Source organism: Haemorhous mexicanus, chromosome 1 (assembly GCF_027477595.1).
Source record: "Haemorhous mexicanus isolate bHaeMex1 chromosome 1, bHaeMex1.pri, whole genome shotgun sequence".
Lineage (NCBI taxonomy): Eukaryota > Metazoa > Chordata > Aves > Passeriformes > Fringillidae > Haemorhous > Haemorhous mexicanus.
The window spans coordinates 95,454,968-95,478,154 of NC_082341.1; the positions used below are offsets into that span (position 1 = coordinate 95,454,968).

General features: G+C 37.9%; 1 protein-coding gene across 3 annotated transcripts in view; it reads left to right on the forward strand.

The window, feature by feature from the left end:
- The window catches only part of TMEM245 (transmembrane protein 245), a 78,103-nt gene that overhangs the window by 47,665 nt on the left and 7,251 nt on the right, over positions 1 to 23,187 (forward strand). For 2 of the 3 annotated variants that reach the window (XM_059856740.1, XM_059856751.1), the window contains 4 exons: positions 2,483 to 2,628; positions 18,672 to 18,772; positions 20,092 to 20,266; positions 22,395 to 22,589. In XM_059856740.1, coding sequence (XP_059712723.1) covers positions 2,483 to 2,628; positions 18,672 to 18,772; positions 20,092 to 20,266; positions 22,395 to 22,589 — 617 coding nt within the window. Of the gene's footprint in view, positions 1 to 2,482; positions 2,629 to 12,650; positions 12,891 to 18,671; positions 18,773 to 20,091; positions 20,267 to 22,394; positions 22,590 to 23,187 lie in introns of those variants that run through there. The other variant, XM_059856762.1, reaches the window with a different exon arrangement.

Here is a 23,187-nt window from a genome sequence, read left to right on the forward strand (position 1 = left end):
AGAAAACCCAAAACAAGCAAAAAACTCCCAACAAAGAAAAACCCTGAAGCTTTTCAGCAGAAAATTGAGTATGAAAAGCAGATAAAAAAATATTTACGGAATCAATGGACCTGATGCACGAGCATTTAGGTTGTGTGTTTCTTGATACCTATGGAAATGCTGAATTATCATTTTGGTAGGGAGTGTTTACCCAGAGTTTTCTCCTTGTTTTCAGTCTATCCCTCCTCAGCTTAGAGTATTTAATGTTTTCAGCTACAGGACAAATTCTGCAGCATGAAGTAGTAACCCATCAATTCTTTAACTATGGAAATGTCATACTGTTTTGTCTTTGGTAAATTCTTTCTCATAGTCATCAGCAGGATCTTGAATTGTTGCTTATGAAGCAATTTAGGTATCTCAGATATCCTGTAAAAGAGGTCTGAAAGCTTTTAGCCTCCAGTTGCTCTAAGACAGTACATACCTTTTGCTGAATGTAGTATTGAGGTTATTCTACTTGTTGGAAGAGTCAGCAAGCCATTTGATAAACCATTATTATATTCTGTGACTACAGGGTTTTTTTTGCATTTCTACACCTATTGTGCTAAAGGAAATACATTAATTTCCTAAAAGGCAGATATTCCAAAATTCCAAAATTTTGTGTGGTCCACCTTCTTTTAGCAGAAATTGAGTAGGATTTGTAAATTTTCCTGTCTTGGAGTTCTGCTTAATGCTATTTTATTCCACTGCTGTTCATTCCCAGCCATCGCTTTGGCTTTCACCCTTTGGGTGGGTATGCCTGCCTCGTGTCTCCTTAGAAAGCAAATTTCTTCTGTAAACACTGAGGAAGAAAAGTCAGGATAAGCAGATATCATACTCACTGTGCTTAGGGCAATATGCTGCTCTCCGTGTTGAAAACTGCATGTGCAGAAGGATCTGCTCAGTGGAAGGAAGACACAACATCATCTGGGTGCCTGCTTCAGTATAGAATTTTCTACTGAAATCAGGAAATATAGTAGCTTAGAAATGGCAGAGCCCATCAAGGAAGAAAAATAGCCATAGTTTCAGAATTACAAAGGATGTTAAACTGTGATTTAAGATTCTCTTACTTGAAGCTGTAGCAAAACATAGCTGATACTGCTTCTGGTGCTAGACTGTCTCTCATTAAAGCAAGGCTTGCTTCTTGTTATTATTTTTTTAAGCTCAAAATAATGTTAACAGCATGCTATTATAATGACTTGTAATATAATGACTTGTTTTATTAGCTAGATTGGTTTATCTCCCAAGGCAGAAGTTAAACACCTGGGGGGATGGAATATGGCCTAAACCAATATATGGCAATTTGGACAGAGGTTAATAGTTGAAAGTGACTTTCAAGTTTAAGTTTGAGAAGGCAGAGTAGGAGGAAAATGGTTAGTAGCATTTTACTGAGTATAAAGAAATTAGGAACAGAGACAGATGTCATTTTGAGATTGGTAATGAAATATTGCAATGCTGTTTGCATTTTGTTTTCTGAGCATCTTCAGAGGGAGTGAAGGAAAAGAGCATGAGGTGTCTGCAAACTGGATACAATGCTTGAAAGTAAGAGACTTATGGAGATCAGGCTGTTTGGCTCATAAAGAGAAGATTAAGATGTGGTTTATTTTAGAATACAAGTAGGTTGGAAACAAGGAAAGTGAAAGAATTCTTTCTAATCTTAGGAGGAAATAAAAAATATCTGAGTCATGTACGTAAAGCAAATATAAGCCATAGTTTACATTTGGAGCATACAGAATGGATTTTTTTTGTTTGAGGTATTCTGTTTCAAGATGGACACAGTTCTGTGATTCATTCTTACCCAAGAAGTTGCTGAGCCCACTAACAGGAAGATAAGAGAAACATAGTTGACTGCAACATAGAGGAAGCTAATCCAAACTGATTATAATTTCTTTTGTCTTTTAACTGAAACAGTGGAACTGCCATCACTTCTGCTGAGACTCATCATCAAACTCACAGGAGGAATATTCACTTAGGATTGCCAGCTTAACATAAAATTTATGGTTGTGAATTTTTGTGTAATTTATATATGATACCCAGCTGCATAATGACTCTTGAGACAGCCCAAGTTTATTTGGCAGTTTTGTTTGCTTGTTTGGAGAATAGATGTAACTATTCAGCAATTTTTTGATCTGCAACATGCTGAAATTTTTTGATTAAGCATGCTGAAAAAGAGCCAAAGAGCCCCACAATTATGATGTTTATCAGCGTTCTAGTTGTTTGGTCTAGATGTGACTTTGGAAAGAAGCTGAACAGAGGCAGAAGTTTTATAATGTCTAGCTGTAAATGTTAAGTCCTTTTTAGAGCAGGGGAGTAAATAATTCTTTCAGCTCTGTTTTTCTAAATCCAGGCTTGTGGAAGAGTATCTTCTTCCTTTTCAGTAAAATCCAGTGTCTGAAACATAGCTGCATACTCTAATTCTGTGAAGTATTTATTACCTTGTCATTTAAAACTTCAATTTGTTTTGCAGGTGATTTTTCTGACCACGCTGTTCTACCTCTTAAGCTCCAGTGATGAATATTACAAGCCAGTAAAATGGGTGATAAGCCTGACACCTTTGTCTCAGCCAGGTCCCTCCTCAAATATAGTTGGCCAATCTGTGGAGGAAGCAATAAGGTAAATTGCTGATTTCTTGCCCTTTGTTTAAAATTCTTCTTTAAATTTTATGTTCAGCTGCAGATAATTAACAATTGCAACAGCTTATGTTTCAAAGATGAGTTGCAAAAATGATTTTAAGAACCTAGCATTGATGATTTTTTTCCCCTTTGATTGTTAATTTGATTGGACTTGGCTAAAGAATTTTCAGAGGTCTGTGCAATTATGAATAGTAGTGCTTTGTAAAACTGCTACATCCATGACATCCCTAACTCATCAGGAAGCAATGTTTGGAGTTGTGTTGGCAGTAAGAGCTGGTGCAGCTCAGTAGGAGCAGATGCATGCAGCAAAACAGTAGAAATGGAGGACCTGACACCAGTGTTGTACACATTTCAGAATTATTTAGTTTGAAATATTTTGTCTAATATTGGAGAATAAATACCCATTTGTACCTGGAATGTATATTAGATATGCTTCTGGAGAATATTTTCCAGTTCAGTTTCACCTGAAAGAAATCTGGTTCATGACCTCTATAAACCAAATTACATCAAAGGGAGCACCAGGGGAGTGCTCTCCTTATCACACTTGGAGCACTAATGTGCTGCACCTACAGAGTGCATGCACAGTGTTTCATGCTGAGTCACCATTTTTGTGTGTTGGCTCTAAACTACTTCAGTAATTAAAGGAGAATTTTTTTAGTTTTTAGATATGGTTCACAAAGATTTCACAGTAAAGCTATTTTTGGGGTGATGCAGTAAAGTTCATTAATCACAGATTAATAAAATCATCAGCTTTCACCTGTTAGCAGCTTGAAACACTAACATGCTGGTAATGTAATAAACTGGATTTTAAATAAGGTGTTTAAGTCATAGTTTACTTGTTCAAAAAAGTTGATGGTCTGGGCAAAGTGAACAGACTTCATGCTGAATTTTGTATAGCCATTGCCTCTTACACCACTGCTTTCTGTATCATCTTGTGCATACATACCATAGATGAGTAGGCTTTAAACTGGAGAGGTATTAGAGCTGCTTTCCAAACTCACTGCTAAATGTTTGCCATTTTAACAATGGCAAGTTTGTATTATGTTGTGTAGGAACTTGAACTAGAATGATAACTGCTGTAGTCATTTGAAATGAAGGGGCAATTCAGTTAAAAAGCAACAGATTTGGAATTCTGCCAAAAAGTTAATAGCCTTTCTCTTGAGTGACTGCTATTGAGTTTTCATTGATCACATGGTTAGTATCTCAGTTCTATCTTTTCTGAATAGTGTGAGTGGATTTAGAAACTGATACTAGTCTCACAAATTGTTCTCTTTAGCCCAAGGTTGAGGGGAACAGTGTGGAAAAGTAGGATATGGTTTATCTGGGCATGGATACTATGTGAGGAGGATTGTATTAAATGCAGTTACAAGTTTAGAGGTATGTGAAACAGGTGACCCAAGGTATTTCTCCGAATTGGAATGGAGGAAAGAAAGAAAATAATTTTAGAGAAGCCGCAGGAAAATGAGTAGGAAAGAGCCAGCATGCATCAGTGACTGCAAATATGGGAAAAAGCCAGTATCTGGAGAATCTGGACAATGTGGAATGGGAAGCAGCTTGTCATACACAAGGGACCTCGGTCTGTGTATTCACTAAGGTAGCCTGAATCAGTCACTCATATTTGATTGGAATCGCCTGTACTTGGTGCCTTATTTGAATTCTTTGGAATGATTCTTTTGAGATTTTTCCAAGTTCCTCACTTCTCAGTTGTACCTAAGAATTTATTCTAATGATTCTCAATTAGCCTGCTTTCCACTCAAAACCTACTGTGATCTTCAGTATGTAAATATGGCGAGTGTAGTAACAATTTTTCATGAATTTATGCATGCCCAATCTGTTGTCATATGAAAAACAATTGCTACTTCAAGCCCTTTCTTTTGTCCCAAGGTAGGAACTATTCTTTTTTTTTGGAGATGACTTATTGCTGCAGTGGTAAGAACCTAAAAATGGCTTCTTCACCTCATCTGCAAATGGCATGCAAAGTGGATATTAGTGCTTGGTGGTAGGATGGAAGAGGCTCCATTTGTGTTACGAATTATCAAATAATGAAACGGCTGTAGTTGCTTTCATTATTAGACTATGACAGCATTACACAATATGAATTCACCCTCAAAATATCCATCCTTTCAAGCTGACCAAAAAGATTCTGTTAATAAATCTCAGAAGTCACCAGCTGTGTTCCAGCTCCCACCACTCTTCACCAGGACATACCATGTGCACAAAGCTAAGGCAGCTAAGACGGTCTAACTAACTAGTCCTGTTTAGAGGGCAGGGATCTTCCTGGCAAGAGATAGACCTAATCTCTCTCTTGCTCATAAACCAAATGACATAAGAATAATCATCCTCCATGTTGCCAGTCACTTGTGTGCTCTTTTACTTAAAATGTGTTTGTGAAAAGCACTAGGAAACTTAGATGTAATAAAGGAAGTCTGTTCCCTTGTGTGCTTTGCCATTTCAGAGGAAAAGAGCAAGGGGGAAAGAAGAGGAAGGCAACTGGCAACTTATTTTTGTTGAAATACCTTCATTTAAAGATGTTACCCAGCAAGCTCTATAACAAAGACCTTTTCCCATTTCAGTTTCTCTCATTGAAACTGCACTGTGTTTTTTATTTTATGGACAATAAATAGCTATAAATTTTATAAATACTTTTCTAACTCCTTTGATGGTGAGTTTGTAAGTACAGTGGCAGTTCTCTGTTCACACAAATAGATTTATGAGCTGTATAGGGGTAAGAGCAGCTTTCCAAGCTGCTTTGAGCCAAGTGTTGAATCTCACTGTACCTGTCAAAATACCACAGATGATAAATTTGAACTTGAGTAGTGGGAAAAAGTGGATGCAGCTATGGTGACACTATAGGAGTTTTGAAGAAGCGGAGTGTGATCCAAGAACTACCTGCTGCAAACTATGGGAAGAATTGCCCTGCTGGCCTTGGATAGGAAATGTATTCATCCCGGACGCCAGAGAAGCAAAATGCCAGTAGCATGTATCAGGTGGTGGGATTGGGCAGGGATTTGACAGGAGCATCATGCTATGCCTGAGCCAAGAGCTTGTTTGGCAAACCTAGTGGTACAAAGGCAAAGCTGGGAAAGACAGAAGATCACTTGGAGACACCAGGCAGCACAGCTCCACCAAGGACAAGTTGTGCTGGGAAAAGCGTGAGCCTTGCTTTGAGGAGGTGACTGTCCTCAAAGGAGGACCAGGGGACAGCAGTGACTGCCACTTGCTCTGACTTCATCAAGGCTCGTGAAGCCTCCCACAGTAACCATCTGGGTGAGCATGGGCAGGAGAAGGGGATGGCTGTAGGAGCTCTGCTGTGTGCTCAGGACAAATTCCAGCTCTGGAGATGCTGCTGTCACTGGTATGACTCAGAGCGGTGATGGGGCTGTTGCTGATGTTGGTTTGAAGTCAAGGCTCGGGTGGTGGTTGGACAGGTCACCTTCTGCATGGCTATGGGTGTCCCTTCCCATCTGGAGAAGGCAGGACAGCTGATGGGAGTGTCCCTTGCCAGGTGGGGAGGGCAGCAGCTTGATGGAAGGAAGGTCCTCCTCTCCCCAATCTTTCAGGCCTCAGTGCTTAAGAGATGGCACCTTTTTATGAGGGGCAGTGGGAAAGAAGGGGCCAAGCAATCCCTGACAGTCAACAAAAGAACTCTTTTCTAGGTCTCCCTCGGGACTGGAAGGCAAATGGCAATCTAAGGAATGATTTGCTGCTAGTTTGGTCTTTTCCTGTGTTGTGAATGTGACTGTAAGCTGGGCATTTGCCTTTACCCCAGATATACCACTTGCTCTGACTTTGACTGAGTTTTCCCACTTCTCACAGGCAGTGCTGCCTGCCTCCAAGCAGCCCTCCAGATGGGAACTGACAGTGTTTGGACTATGGAGCAAACAGATTTGCAAATTGGTCATAAACCAGTTTTCCCGATTTTGAGTAACTTTCATCATGAAAATGCTCCTATAATTAGACTTTGTTGTCATATATTGCATTTGTGTCTCTTCATTGTTTGCATCTGTGGAAGGCAGCATTTAATCTACAGGGAAGAGGAAAGGTCAGTAGTTACGTGATGACTCCCTAAAACACAGTAAAAAATCTGGAACTAAGATTACTACTGGTGGCATATGCGACCACAGGGATTTCTGACTGATGTATGAAGTACTGGTTCTCTTTCAAATCAACCAACTAATTCAAAATTCCATGCTGGAACTTCATGTGCCATTGCCTATAAACAGGAAATAAAAATTTAGGAAAGTTATAATCATCCCAAATACTGCTAGTGCCTCAGCAGTAAAAGAGCTTTTGTTCTCTAGTAGTTTTGGTCCTTCAAGCCAGTTGATGTATCTGTTCTCTTTTTTCTTTGGCTTGCAATCTCAGGTTGTTCTCTGTCTGATTCTAACTTTCTTGGTGTGGCCACATTTCATTACTCTTTTTTAATTCTTGCTATATTCTTCATTTGTCCTTTGCATTTAATCCCTTCGCGGTTCTGTCTTTTATTTTTTCTCCTTTTTTCTTCCTCTTTTATTTAATTTAATTTTTCTTCCTTTTTTTCTTTTTGTTTGTTTGTTTGTTTGTGGGGGTTTTTTTTGGTTGGGGTTTTTTTGGTTTTTTTTGTTTGGTTTGGGTTTTTTTGCTGTTTTTTCCATATCGCATAAGTGGGTATTAGGACAAAAATGTGATGAATTACAAAGGGGTAATAATTTGTCATGTGTGAGAGTCTCCCTTGACTGACAGCGGTGATTAGCTGCCTGTGAATATAGTAAATACATGATTTACTTACACTGAAACCATTTCAAGTCAGCATAGGAACGAAGAAAGGGAAGTAGGGAGGGGCCTGACAGCTGTGGCAGAAGGTTTATGCCAGAGTAGGTTGAGCTGCAGGAATTCTTTTGGCACTACTCCATCAGGTTTAGGAAGATGACTTGCTTTAGAAACATGAGGACCACTTGGATGAGTTTACTGTATTTAGATAATTTTAATTCTCAATAGTAGCTAGTGATTTTCTTCCTTGTAACTATAGTTAATTATGTCGTATTTTGAAGGTTCGAGAGAATCGTTATCTGCCCATAACAGTGTGAGATTTGCTTTTTTCAGAAGGGTTCTGTAAAATAAAGTTGGTTATGAGTCACCTACTTTACTGCTTAAGTAGGAAAGTTAAATTCTTTACCCCTGAACTAGGGAGGGGGTGCTCTTGTCTGGGTTTTTATTTTTGTTTTGTTTTTGAATGGATGAAGCAGTAATTCTCCAAGTCACAGGTTTCAAAGTAGTAGCATGCACACCTTTGCCTGAACCATTTTCCTTTCCCTGAGCAGCATGTCGTTCTCTTCCTGAATGCACCATACCCTTCTTCCCTGAAGCTCCCATTCTGCTTGCTCTGGTGGAGATATTGCACATTACTAAGTTGCATGTTCTCACGGCCTCAGTGCAATTTAGTGTGTGCGATACTTTCACATGAGTGCATGCACACGGGTATGGCTGTGGCTGAAAGTGACTGCAGCTTTCAGTTTTGGTGGGGCCTGATTACATTGTGAAATGGTCTTAAACCCAGATCAGTGTTTTGAGTGATGCCTTGAAACGTGTTAGTGGAAGTTTGTTCAGTAATGCCAGGAAGATGAGTACTGTTTGTTTTCAGTTTGAGAAGGGTTATCGGTATTTGCTTCATTTTCTTCATTTGCCATGCACGCCTCAAATTTGATCAGATGTTTCGTTGGTTAAAAAAAAGTTACTTTAAATATTACGTATTTCTAAAGAGGAAATTGTTATCCTTGGCTGTAATTGGTTGGTAAGTCAAAAAAAATATTTGATGTGAAAAAAACCTACAGTGTCTTGATAGATAAATAGGTTCTTAATGAAATTTCAACTTTTATTTATCAACATCTAAAGAGATCTGTAAAGAGCTAGCATATAAACAAACAAACAAAAATCTCAGCTGTCTAAACATCTAATTGGTTTGCTGTAATCATCCTGGCAATGATTATGGAGAAAATGAGACAATGATACAATTCCCACAGAAAACAATAATCTTCCAGCATGTTAAGCTAATGCTTAGAAAAAGCAAAATGTGTGATCTCGTTTGTTTTACTGCAACATTAATAATTTCTTTCAGATTAATTTTTCAAAGAAAACTGTTAACTGATTGTGTTTTGACAGAATTTTTGCATGCAGTGAATGTTCTTTAGTAGCAGGAGTTACTTCTTGCTGAAATGCTATGTCACAGGAATGCATTTAATAGGACCTTACTAAAATTTTTCAAGCTTTACTCAAGGTGTATGTTATGAGATGGGACTAGAATTGAACAGTTGTGTTAAGGACTCTGTCTTAATCATGAAGCCAATGGCATCCTGGCTTGTATCAGCAACAGTGGGAGCAGGGCACCTGTACTCAGCACTAGTGAGGTCACACCTTGAGTGCTGTGTCCAGTTCTGAGCCCCTTAGTATAAGAAGAACATGGAGGTGCTGGAGCAAGTCCAGAGAAGGGCAATGAAGCTGGTGAAGGGTCTGAGCATGAGTCCTGTGAGGGGCTGCTGGGGGTGTTTAGCCTGGAGAAATGGGGTCTTGGGGGGACCTTCTTGCTCTCTACAACTCCTGAAGGGAGGCTGTAGCCAGCTGGGGGTTGGCCTCTTCTCCCAGGTATGAGAGGAAGTGGCCTCAGGCAGCACCAGGGAAGATTCAAGTTGGACATTAGGAAGAATTGCTTCACAGAAAGGATTGTCAAGCATTGGAGTGGACTGTCCAGGGAGGTGGTGAAATCACCATTCCTGGAAGTATTTAAGAAACAACCAGACATGCCATTTAGTGCTGTGGTTTAGTTTACAGGGTTGTGATAGGTCAAAGGTTGGACTTGATGATGTTGGAGGTCTTTTCCAACCTAAATGATTGAATGATTCTCTAATGAAGTAATTGCCCAGTCTAAAATTGGGAATAACAGACACTTAGATTTTGTTTTTAATTATACTGAGGAAAGGAAAGCTTCAGTTGAGTTATTGGGAAAAGAGTAGAATGTGTCTATAAATCTATAAGAGATGCCACATTGTTTCAGTACCTATGCTGAAATATTTAAATATTTTAAATATTCTCATATTTGCAAAAAGAGCCACCCTAGGATTTGTCTTTACCTGTATTTCCTTTTATATAGAAAATAATTCTTAAACACAAAAGCTGTTTGTGAATTGCTTTATGTACACATTATTTCAATCAGTTATTCAAAGAATATTTCAAAGAAAAATGGATCTTTAAAGAAAATTTCAGAAAATATTTTATTTGCTCATACTTAATCTTTAATCCAAAATTTACATGAAACTATGAAAAAGTGTTCATTATCGTGCATATATAATTTTGGTGAAGCATGTCACAGTCTGTAAATTTAATCTGAGTTTTACAGTTTACTACCCTTAAGATTATCTAAGTGCATAACCTGATGCTGAAGCAGACAGTTCCATTCTCTGCCCTGCAGGCTGGTGTCAAACACATTGAGAGGCTACTGAAGACTCCTTGCTTTTTGAGGGACAGTGCTGATATTTTGCCATTGGCTTCTTTCCTATTGCAGGTGGCATGTTTTGTATGTTCTAACAGTAGTTTGTCTTAGTGCGTATTTCTAGTGTGTAATTTTCTGGCTATCATGTGTTTTTTAAGACTGAAAATATCTGTAGACATGCTGGGGATGTGGGTTAGTGCACGTGTGAGTGGGAGCACATTTAAACATATAAGCAAATTTTCCTGCAATTTTTAAAGTAACTACACTGCATCTTAGGTACAAGTCCCTTAATTATGTGTTGCACTTAAGCTTTATTTACACACTACTTTTCTTTACTACAGCAACTTTTTAAAAGTTACCTATATATCTAAACCCAATATTTGAATGAATGATTCATTCACTGGTAATGACATAAACTCTACCAGTAAAGAGACTGATGCTTAAGTTACATCTGGAATTTAGATCAGCCAGTTAGCCTGTCTTATAATCAAAGAGGAAAACTAACTGGAAGGGATGGAAAGAAAAAGGTTGCTGAAAGACTTAAATATATAGGAAAAGGATATTCCATCAGGTATTTCTTAGAATAAAAGTATAATATTAGAATTATTTTTAGTATAATGTTGCAGGGTTCTGTGTTTGCACATCTGATAATTCTTTGTGTGTTTTAATGTTGCAGTATATGTTATTATAATCTTGGTTAGGTTTCTGCTGTCTAAAATACAGATATATTGTAGTGTAAGAAGACAGCATGAAGTCTGATATAAAACTTCAGGATTTCCTGATATTTCAAAGACTTAACATCACAGTTTTAGCTTTTCACTCTTTCCAGTTATAAGGTCAATCCATTGTTTATTATCTCCACCAACATAAGCAATGAAAATACTCCCTTCTTTATGCTTGTGTTTCCTAATTTTATAATAGGAATAATCTGAACAGCCTAGGAGCTCCTAAATGTAAGACTGCAATGGATCTCAAGCAGTTTTGACTCAAGACAGCTGTTGCTCTCATTAATGAACTTTTCGAGCTAAAATGGCAATCCTAAAGAATTTACATCCTTACAAGTGGTATGGGGAGCAATAAATATTAATGCCAGTGCATGCTAATAACTGAGTAAGGCTGAAGGGAAGAGAGTGCATATCTGAACAGCAAAATATTAAAGGCCATGGAAATGAGAAACTGTCCTCTTAAAAGCTGAAGTTTTTGCTATGAAATGAAAGGATCATAAACTTCAGTAGATAGAAATAAGCATAAAGCAGAGAGAGTAGGTGCTGAGTTGGATTCATTTACTCAAAGCTACATAAAGTGCTATTAAAACTAAAGTATAATTTTTCACATGTGAAAGTACATGTGACAGGAGCAACAAGCAGTCAGAGGGCTGAGAGGATGGAAAGGGGTACTCAGCAACCACAAGGCTCAGGCTGTTGTAGGGGGGAGGTAAATTGATGTTGTTTTGCTTATTGCTGTGAAGGTAAGTAGAGGAAATCGCATTGTAAAACCTTTCTTATGGATGAGCTTTCTTATGGAAAGTAGAATCTCTCAGAAATTACAGTGACTGTAAAAGAGCTTCTAGAACAAAACAGATTAAATGAGCAATAGCAGATTGTTGGGAATGACTGATGATGAGTCACTATAGAAATCTCAGGGGCAAAATAAAAAAAAATTGTTCCAGGGAACCCAGGAAGTACAAACTTGTAAGCTGGATGGGTATTGGTACTGTAAGGCTTAGTAGGATCCAGCACCCAGTGAATATGATTTAGTTAAAAAGAATCAGTGAAGTTTTCACAGACAAGAAGTTCTGCCTCATTCCTCATGTTTTTTGAAGTGTGGGCAAGCATGACCCTTGATAAGTTCATCTGTGTGCTATGTTCTACCAAAATTTGATACAGGCTTTTTACAGTCTTGCTTTCCTGAGACTTTCAAGGATAAGGGATATTGTCTTTATACAGGAAGAGGGTAGGTTTAAATTAGATATTAGGAAGAAATTCTTTACTGTGAGAGTGTTGAGACACTGGAACAGGTTTCCCAGAGAAGTCGTAGATGCAGCAGGATTGCAGACAAACTCAGAAGACAGCAATGTCTGGGAAGTAAGACGACTGATGAAATGTAGTGTCGATGAAAGTGATGCATGTGGGGGAGGAGCAGTCCGAACTTCACACATGAACTGATTACTGCTGTGCTGACTCTTATCACTTGAGAGCTATATTTTCTGGCACACAGGCTAGCTCAGTGCTTGGTAATACTTAAAAAACATGTGGCAGGCATATCAAACGTTAAGATTTTTTTACCACAGACCTAGAAAACAGAAACGCAGAATAATCCCATTGTATGAAAGTATGAGTTACTGTATGCCATTCTGGTTCCTGCATCTCAAAAAGCTAGGAGTGCAACAAGACTGGTAAGAAAAATGAAGGTATGCATCAGTTTCTCTGTGAGGAAGGACTCTTCAGTCTAGAAAAGAGGATGTTACACAATTGAAGTTTGTACAGTCAGAACCAGTGTAAAAAGGATGACTGAGTTGGACTGTCTATGGTCCCTTCTAGGATATAATATGTGCATCACCAAAAAGTGACCAGACACTTCTAAAAAATGCATTGGTTCATGAAGCAGGCAGAAGAGCATGGGAAAGATCTTGCAAAAGAACACTGGCATTGCAGCAACTTGCAGGATTGAACAGGAGGACTAAGAAGATACATTAATTGAAGATTAATTATTAGAAAGCCTGCATGAGGTTCATAATATCCCCTGAAGTGGAAGTAGAGGTTGGAAGAATGCTCAGGGCGGATTGTTAAAGAGGTTTGTCTATTTCTTTTGTTCCCTTAACATCTGCTTCTGGGCTCTGCTGGAGATGGGAAGCTGGCTAGACAGATCTTTGGGCTGAACAAGTTTGCCTTTTTTTATGTTATGTTCCAAGATCAATTTTAAGACCAGTGCAGTATTGCACTTAGTAAAAATTGTCTACTCCTGATAAAAATCTGGAAATGTTAGAAATAAGTGATTCAGAAATAACTGGTCCTTTCAAATGTGCTTCTCAGAAGAATAATTGTAAGCTTACAATTACAGGTCAAAGTAGTAATTATAAAAGGAATACAAATAGTAAGCACTTTAAAGAATCAGATACAGAATTTCTCACAGATTAATTGTTATTTTTCACAGAATGTAGACGTTTCTCTGTTAGGGAAGAAAGGCTGTGTGCCACTGTGTACTTCCTCTGTTAGGGAAGAAAGGCTGTGTGCCACTGTGTGACTGGTTGCCATACTTTAATGGTGTTTTGATAAAGTCATTGGAGCCTTGTCCTGCCTTGGGAGGCGTATGCAATATTTGCATCAGTTATACCGTCTGGAGGAACCATGCTTTGATGGAAGACTGTATCACTTTATCTGATTAGTGTCATTACTAGCCTGCATATGTTGGAGCTGTTTTGTTTAGTTGTATCATTCATGAGGAGGAATTAATTTCCGCAGCAGAACTGTTGAAATCTTGTCATGGAGTCATCTCTGAAAGTAATTTGCATATTTATATTGCTCCTGAGATGATCTTACTCTGTCAAGAAATGCTTCCTGCCACTTCAGCTTTATTCATAGCTGGAATCTGTCTTAGTGCACTCAGCTTACTTTCATGTTAAATTTGAAACTGAAATATAAAGAGGGTCATTTTTTATCCCTAAAAGAACAGAACCCTTTAAGAGAGTCAAAGAACAGCTTAAGAGGTTTTTTTCAAAAGGACTTCTTGAAGTCATTTCATTCTTCAGTGTTCACCTGGTGATCACTTGAAATTTGGGGGATCATTGTAGAAGAAGAATATGTTGGTCTTTTCAAAGACAATAGCTGTCACTGGCAACTTGCCTTTTGCAACAGATCTTTATGGTGTGTGAAGAAAGAAAGTTCTTTGCACACCACGGAGAGTACTTTGATTTTGAAGTTAAGGTGACAGTGAGTGTTAATTTCAGCTGGGGTAAGACAGCACTGGTATGTTCTTGCTCTCCAGCCATGAGTCTACTGTTCTTTCCTGGTAGGAATGGAACTATTTTAGGTCACTGCTTATGAGCTGGCTGGGGAGTGGAGACCTGAGCTATTTTGTTAAAACTAACCTCTCATGTAACCATTGTCATGAATTCACTGTAAAAACGAAAAAGCTGATTTCATTGTAGAAGGTGTCATGGCACATAATGAAGACTGTGCTGCCAGGTAGACAGAGGAAGGTTGATCTGGGACAGAAGTGAATCTTTGGAACAGGGGAATGGAAGGGCTCCTTTTCTGGGACACTTCTGAGCTAACCTGTTCTGAAGATAAATTGTGAAACCATGCTGTGAAGTTTTGAATGCATTACTCCTATTCTTTGAACTCTCTTTTAAAATGTTATGGTTGTATTCCCAAGAGAAACTGAATAGCTGAGGTCTCTTAAAGCATCATTTTGAATTAGTCAGTTCTCTGTACAGAAAGGTTTGCAACAAAGATGTAGTACAATCCTTTTAGTCTCTACTGAGAGAATATGGGAAAATACCAAACATCAGTGGTGGGAGGAAGATGACAAAAAGTGTAATTGTCTTATTCTAACAGTGTCTTTGGCTGAGAGTTGCATTTTAATTGGATTATAAACTGTTGTATGGATTGTAAAGGATTTTGTAAGGAATTTAGAGAAACACTATTTCTTGCAAACTTTTCCAAAGGTGAATACCACTTTTTTTCTAGTTTTTACTCTCATGCCTATTCACAAACCGGGGTTCATATGCCTGTTCATATAAAGTTAGTATAATAACTAGAAAATCCCTCTTCTGAACTTATGATATGCTTACTCTAATCTTTCTGGTAACTCAGATTCTCATTATTTCAGCCCATATGCTCTTTTTTCCTCCAGTGCTCTGGGAGCAGAGAGATCTAGAAAATGAAATTAACTCCAAGGTCAAAAAAATCCATGATCTGAGCTGAAGGGCTCTTTTCAGCTGGGGTTGCTGCAGCGTTAGGATGAAATTTTTGAAATCTCATTGTGTCAGTCACAGTGAGCAGACTTTACCTGCAGGCTCTGTGAAGTGCACCTGAATTCAGGTGGACATACATTTGATATAAACTACAGTAGTAATAAAAGGGATGTTCTAGACTTTTTTTGGCCAGTCTGTAAAAGAGAAGAAAAAAATCCACGAAACCCTGAAAAAGTGGCCCTTTCCCTTGTGGAGTCTGCAAGTAAATTCACTACCATAGGGACAGAACTTAGTAGAAGGAACTTTTACCCAAAAATAAAAGAAGTAGGCCAGCTGTGCAGAAGCATTTCACAGAAGTTTCTTCATTTTTAATCTGAATAATATGTAGCATGACCCATGTCCTCTGATTTTTATTTATTTTAATTTTGCATGCTTTTCAAAGCTCACTAAAATGGAATATGTATGTCTGAGTGTGCCTTGTGCCAAATTGGCATGAAGTGCTCATAAATTACACATTTGCAGATTACAGCTCTTGCAGGTAAAGTGGTTCATCCAGATACAGTGCCAAAGTGAAACGTGAGCAGCAATTGGATTTTCTGATTTCTGAATCATACAATTACTCTTGTATATAAAAAGAAGCTGTATGTGTGCCAGTAATGTATTAAGAGATGAAACTTACTTACTGTCATAATTACACCAGGAAGGTCTGCATTTTACAGATGGTAATAAATTCATGCAGCACTGGCACTGGCACACCCACATCATCTTTAAGGTCTGGTATCTCAGGTGCAGAGTGGCTGAAGGAAACTGCTGATAAGATTCTAGTGTTTTCAGAATATTTTTTTTCTGCCTTAACCATGAAGCAAAATGAATTTCCAGACTTTAAGATACAATTTTTAGTTTTTGTGACAGTTACCAGAAAGTAACAAATACATGTTTTCAGAGAGATTAAGGCTCTCATGGTCCCCACCTGCCACAAAGTAGTATCCCTTGTGCCTTTGTTATGTTTTATGAGTTCAGTTGAGACAGACACAAACCAGGGGGAGGGAGAGGAGGAGAATGAGACTAGGTGCAGCCTCCCTTCTCCTTCTGCTTGATCACTGGCACTTCTCAACTTCCAGCACTGAGAGATGGCTTCTCCTCTCAGTGTAAGAGTTGTGAGGGTCAGAAGCACAGAGCCAGCGAGATGCTCTACTGTTCTACACTCGATCAGAGGTATGCACTGTTTGGCCTTTGAAACATACTGTGTGTCAACTTGCAGAATGACATCAGACCAGGACTACCTGCTAGTCCCAGACTAGTTTTTCTGTTGTTCTACCAGTGCATCTGTCTGCCAAGTCCTTGAGCTGAGACTAAGAAAGCAACTCGTCTTCTAGACACCTTCAGCATTTTTTTCTCCTGGGTTATTGTCTCTTCTTGGTTACCATAATAGCACTGTCTTCCCTTCTTCTGTAGTCTCTCTGGGAAAATCTAAAATGACTGCTTGTAGGTGGTTATTTTAATTTCAGCTGAAGTTGATACTTCACATACTTTTCTCAAGCTAGAGGCCTCTCTCATCTCTTGTACACTGAAATGTAGTTTTGGTGAATATGTATAGAAAATGTTAAGACCTTGTTAATTTTACTACAGTACAGAAAACTTTTTGGAAGAAATAAGGAGATACTCAAGGACTGTTATAAAAATTTTTTACGTCTGTGATGTGTTGTGCCACAGTTCCTGTTGGATAAGAAAAAGATTTGCTTGAAGATTACTGCGCGGGTTCTTCTTAGAAAGATATTATGCTCCTTTGATATCCTCAGAATAAGTAGACATGAGTTAAATGTCACCAAAAAATACAGAAAATTAAGACTTTTGAGTAGCTAAAGTATGAACGTATCTTGAATTTTTAATGCAAATTCAAATTTAGCATTGTTACTGTGGTCTTGGGTCTTGGGATTTTCTTGCCTCCTTGCCATTTTTTTTTTATGTCTGAAATTTTTTTTATAACTCAAATATAAGTGAGTGTGTCACACTTCAAAATACGTAGATTTCATATATTTTGGTCTGGCTTTCCATTTTATTTTAATAAAAGTCCATCTAAATGGAGAAGTATTGAAGCTCTTTTTTTTTTTTACTGGAGCCACCACATATTTGTAAATGTTCTCTGCCTTTCTTTTTGCACCATGTAATTCTTGCCTGTCAAAATTAGACTTGTTATTTCAGGTCATTCTTTAAAGCTTGCTTTTTTTCCTCTATTTTTCCTTTCCCTCTTTTGGAGGGAAAATGGCTGACAACAGTTGTTTCTGGTTAGTCTGTTAAGAGAATCTCACATACTGAACAGTAGTGTTGATGTGTGAGGTTTATTATGCACTCATAGCTTCCAGTGAATGAATTTTAAATAAGATAATTTGATTATGAAGTCATGTAGGAATCTAAAAGTGAGCCCTTAGGTAGGAAACAATGGCAAAAATATGCACACTGCCTACAGAAATAAAAATGAGGATAGTGGCCAAAGGAGCAAAGACTGTGAGTCTTGGACTTCTTGGTAGCTCAGAAAAGATTCTACCTAGTAATTTAATATCACAGAATCACAGTTTTCTTTGCTACAAGGCTTTATGGACTCAGTGGAGGAAGGAAACTGTGCTGTTCCAGACTTTAGTTCCAGAAAGGGCAGTTTTTCTATGCCCTTCAAAGATTGCTGTTATGTGTCTTCCTCTCCTTTTTGCTCTACTGCCAGAGTTCCCAAAACTGCCAAGACACAATCACTGTGAGTTATGAATGGGAAATTAACATCAGGAAACTTCATGTTTATTTTTGCTAAGAGGGTGCATGTGCCACCAGTTATGCAATGACAGAACAGTAAAAACTGTTCTGAGCTTTGGGACTTGTTTTCTTGGATTTAAGCTGAAATAGTGATTTCAGGAAACTTGGCTCCTCAAATATGGGTGAAAAACTGACATAATACAATAATGAGATTTAGCAGTTTGAGATGATGGGTTTTGTGACTGTAGATCTAATGCATGGGTTTCCAGTTCAGTTATGGGATATTCCACATGTGTACCTGCCCTAGTGCTGTAAAAATGTCACAGCACTTAGCTCCTGTTTGCTGTGTCATGAAGCCGTGGTCACGCTTGAGAGGGGAACTTTGGATTCAATCCTGTTTCAGCAGGATTGAATTAGGTTCCCAGATTTACCATTTGCTTTTTAATAATGTAGCCTAGTAAGCAACCTAAAAGCTGGGGGGATCCAGGGAAAAAGGGCAGGTATAGAAATGTAAGCAGATAAAGAAAATGAATAAACACCTAGAAGTGGAAAAGAGGAAAGAAAAAGTACTTAGTACGTAGGATAGTACTGCTTCTTGTAGAAAACAGGTTATTTTCTATAGACAAGGTGGTCTGATACTTGAGCAGTTTCTTTCAAGGAATCTATCCCTGGAACCCGTTGTTTTTGTGTCTAAATGCTTTTAATTCCATACGTGGTGAATATTTATTTATTTATTCTTCTCAGAGGGAGCAGATGTATAAAGGGTTCAGTGCTACATTTTGAGATGTGTTATTTGTGGCACCGATGGCTTTTCAGTTATTCAAAGCAACCTGCGTGTGTGTCTTCATAGTTCTTGGAATCCTCTTGCTAATAAAAATTAACAGAGTTTCTTTGATTGTTCTAGAGGTGTGTTTGATGCTTCCCTCAAAATGGCTGGGTTCTATGGACTCTACACTTGGCTGACTCACACTATATTTGGGATTAACATAGTCTTCATACCATCTGGTAAGAATTTGAGCAATTATATTTATAAATAACATTAAGTATTTATTTATTGTACAAAATCAGAAATATTAAGTTTTGCTGACAACCTTAGGTCTGGTCTTGGAGAATTTGGCTGTGGGAAGGATGAAGAGAAGGCCCTGATTGCTGTCTTACCCTGAGCCTTGCCTTTTTCTGTTTCCACCACACATTCCCTGCCAGCTGTTTTACCTCTTTCTGTTTGTTTGCTAGATCCAATTCCTTCTCTCTTGTATTCAGTACAAGTATTTTCAGGTTTTAACTTTATTCTACCAGTCTTAGCTTCTGTTTCTTTCACAATTGACAGGTGCTGATTTTTTAAGATGCCTAAATGCAGGAAGATGTGATATCATGGAAATGCATGATAGAGGAATGCTTATTCTCAGTAGCCTTGTCTGACTGTATTACCAGCCTCTGGTTTTGTTTTATTATTTAATCTTAGTTTTGGAAATGGCTGGACAGTTTCTCAGAGAAAAACCTTCTCCCCTGTTCCTCTTTGCCCTTCTTTCTCTTAAAGGAATGATAATAATAGTAATTGCAAAATGTTTGTGTACAAGGAAGCATAAGGGACATGTTTGTTGCTATGAAGCAACAAACCCCAGTATAATGGGAAATGGCTGTGTTGTAAAGTGCAACTGTCTTAAAGGCATTGTTTGTCACTATACCTACTTAGAAAGTAATCAGTCTTATTTTTTTCAACTACATGCAAAATCTTAAAGGTTTTTGCTTTCTGGTTAATGAGACCAAAAAAAACCCAAAAAACCTACCCCACTTAGTTGTGCTTTGTATTATGTTTATAATACAGGAGGTGCATTAAATTGTAGTGGCAGCAGATCTGTGTTGCTTTAGATTACAACAGGTCTTTGTTATAGGCAGAAGTGTGTGCAGCTGTGTGCACATGCTTGCATGCAGAAATATGTAAGTCATAAATCTCATGTTTGCCTGCTTTCTCACTATTATGGGTAACTGCAGGAGATGCAGTAAGTTAGAGTGAGACTTAGGTTTGTTTGCTTTTTTACACAGTAAGAAATGTATGATTGCTATAACTTGAAGTTCTTCTAAACTGATGCCTCTTAACTCCTTATGACTGTCAGTTGCTGAAGCTCTTCTGTATGGGGAATGTTCCTAAACCACAGCTATAAAACACCAAGAGCCTCATGTGGCACTTCTTCAATGCTTTATTTATAGCAGTTGATGGAAGGGGGACTTACTGGTGTGGCAAAAGTGTCAGAATGTAACTGTAGATATATTTGTGAAATATGTTTCTGTGATCTTTTTTTCACTTCTGCTTCTGTGTGCTCTAGCATTAGCAGCAATCCTTGGAGCAGTGCCATTTCTGGGGACGTACTGGGCAGCAGTCCCTGCAGTCCTAGATTTGTGGCTTGTGCAAGGACAGGGATGCAAAGCCCTTCTGCTCTTGATTTTTCACCTCTTGCCAACCTATTTTGTAGATACAGCAATTTATTCAGATATATCAGGGTAAGTACATTGAACACTTTTTAAAATTAGTGTTGCAAAAATGATTGACAATCACTGATGCCTTTAATTGAACTCATTTTTCTGAACCAAGCTCAGGAATAACCTCATAGTAAGCAGTTTTACTGGCCTAAGTGCCTTCATTTTCCCAGGCCACTTTTCTGTGAGCTTTGACACTTCAGGGGTCTTGAACTCAACATCAGCAAAATGAACTATTTCAGTTGGGTTGTTAGAATTAGTTTATGTTTTCTGTTTATCTAATTACTGAGTGAAGGTGTGTAGCATTTTCTTTTTATCTCCTAATGCCAGATAATGCTGCAGAGCAGATGAAACCATGAGCTATTTTGGGACCAAAAAAAAAAAAAATAGAGTTAATGTAGAATAGGGATATAAAGAGGTTCAGTTCTGTGTTGTTAGAAATTAGTATTTTTGTTTTGTAAATATAATTACACTGAACTGAGAGTACCTAATGATAATATGCCAAATATTAATACTAATTTTCATAGACTGCGGCTCTAGTTATTTTGCATTAATTAAACCTAACAGGTGAAGTATAATCAAATTATGTTTATTCCCAACAATAAATCATGGATAAATTTAAGGTTAGTAGCTATTTAAATAGCCAAGAATTCTTCGGCTTCCTAGAATACTTTTTTTTTGGACTGTAGAGGATACAAACTCTGTTTACTGTCCAGAAAATGTATGGGAGAGGAATAGATTTTCTGACAGTGGAGGAAAATTGTGTTCTTCCCGATAAATTGAACAGTGAGCATCATGATGTCTTGCAGATTAGATTAAACCTATTTGAAATAGCTATAATTAGGTTATGCAGGGTTTTTCAAATGGATTACCTTTGTACTGTAGTTCTTTTTCATTAGGTGATCTGTTGTTTAATCTAGAAAAACTAGGCAAAAGAATATTTAAACTGATGCAAATGCTGGAAAAAAAGGAAGTTTTTAAGAGTTTAGAAATTAATAATATCTTGTTATTGGAGAAACATAAAGCTTCAGGCCACGTTTGTCTCCTCAGGAAAGCAGTCTGGTCCTGCCAGTAGGCTAAGTTTGATCTGGGTGAGACATGATTGAGGTGTGTCAGATTTAATAGGTCATGTTTCATGGCCTTGTTTCGCACACGATTGTGTTGAAGATAAAGACCTAAAATTTGAGAGTTGAGTAGAAATCAGGACCATGGTAGAAACCTCAGGAGCTGCTGGAGCTCTGAATTGACTAGATGGTATTTCCTATGTATTGCACTCAGAATTTAGAGGAAGTTTCTGGGAATTGTGTGCCAAGTTTCAACTGTAGTTTTTCTTCTACAATTCCATATTGCCATCATTATTTTAGGTACGAAGAATGATGAACAGGTTTTGTGTAAATGCTGTTGGTAGGATTCACATTTTGCATCTGAACACAGGTGCAAAATGTGAATCTGAGATACAGAAAATAAAAATGGCATGGTTTACTTGCTGCCTTAAGAGCTCTTATCAAACAGCTCTTCTGGCCCCAACTTTCCAGTAAATATTAATATGTTCGTCAAAATCCAGCTTTGTTTTTCATCTGAAAAGGTTAAAAGCTAATGATAGCAAACACTCAGTCTGAGAGGCTTTTTTAGAACAAAATGAGAAGACATGGCTATTTCTTTAAAGACTGTATGCTAACTGTTCTTTAAAAGAAGCACTGCAAGTTGCTATCATCAGCTAACTGAATGGCTTTGCTCAGGGGTCCTCATATTACCTGTTGCTAATTGTGTTAAAATAAACAACAGTTTCTGACCATGAAGCATGAACAATCTCTGTAACCACCCATCTTTCCACTCTCAAAATGGAAGTGTGTTTGCCATTAAATCCTTCAGACATTGTTCAGCAGATCTCTGTAAAGTAACTACTCCACTGTGGATCTTACCAGCATTCCAGACGATAACAGTGTTTGATCTTTCTTGCAAATACAGCACAGAATACAGCTTGGAACCTTTTGTGCAGGCGTTCAGACAGCAGTTTATAGTGTGAATATGGGTAGCTATAGCTAGCTGGGTCGTTTCCTAAGCTTAATAAAACTTCTGTATTAATTCACATTTCTTAATTAATAATGCTGTTTTTGTTGTTCTTAACTTAATTTTGTTGTTCTTGTGGCAGAGGGGGTCACCCTTACCTGACAGGCCTTGCAGTAGCTGGTGGAGCATATTACCTGGGACTGGAAGGGGCCATCATAGGACCAATTCTACTTTGTATACTTGTGGTCGCTTCCAATATATATAGTGCCATGTTGGTGAGTCCAACAAATTCTGTGCCCACTCCATCACAGGCAGCGTGGCCATTACAGATTTACCGGTGAGCTGGAAATGCCTTACTTGTATGAATTGTGTTTTCACACACATCAGTGTACCTATTCACAGGTGTAGGGAATGTGTGCCTGGCTTTTATCCAGTAGTGTGCACTCACATCTGCATGAGTACTGTAGTATTTGAGGAGGATTCAGCTGTCCCATATTCTAGAAATAAAAAGTATGGCTAAGTAAAGCACTTAATGGAGTATGTATATAGGAAGTGTTTGTTTAATGTTCTCAGCCTCTTACAGAAGGCTCATTTAGAAAATTTGCTGATAATACCTTTATGTCCTGTAATTTATATGTTGCTGTTATGCTAGGAGATGATTGAACAAAATTTTTAAACTCTTATTCCTGGCTATCTAAGAGTTTATTGCCCTTAAAAAGGGGCCTGCCCCAAAATACTTCCTTTTTATTTCCTAATGTACAGTACTGCAAAATATAAACATAGATTTTAAAAAATGTGATATCATTATAAGCCATTTTTCCATTAAAAGTATTGTCCTTAGTAATGTCATTATTGAAGTTACAGAATTATGGAATATAGAAATGTATCTTTAAACTGTACAGTTAGGAATGGGAAAATAATAATAATACAGTTAG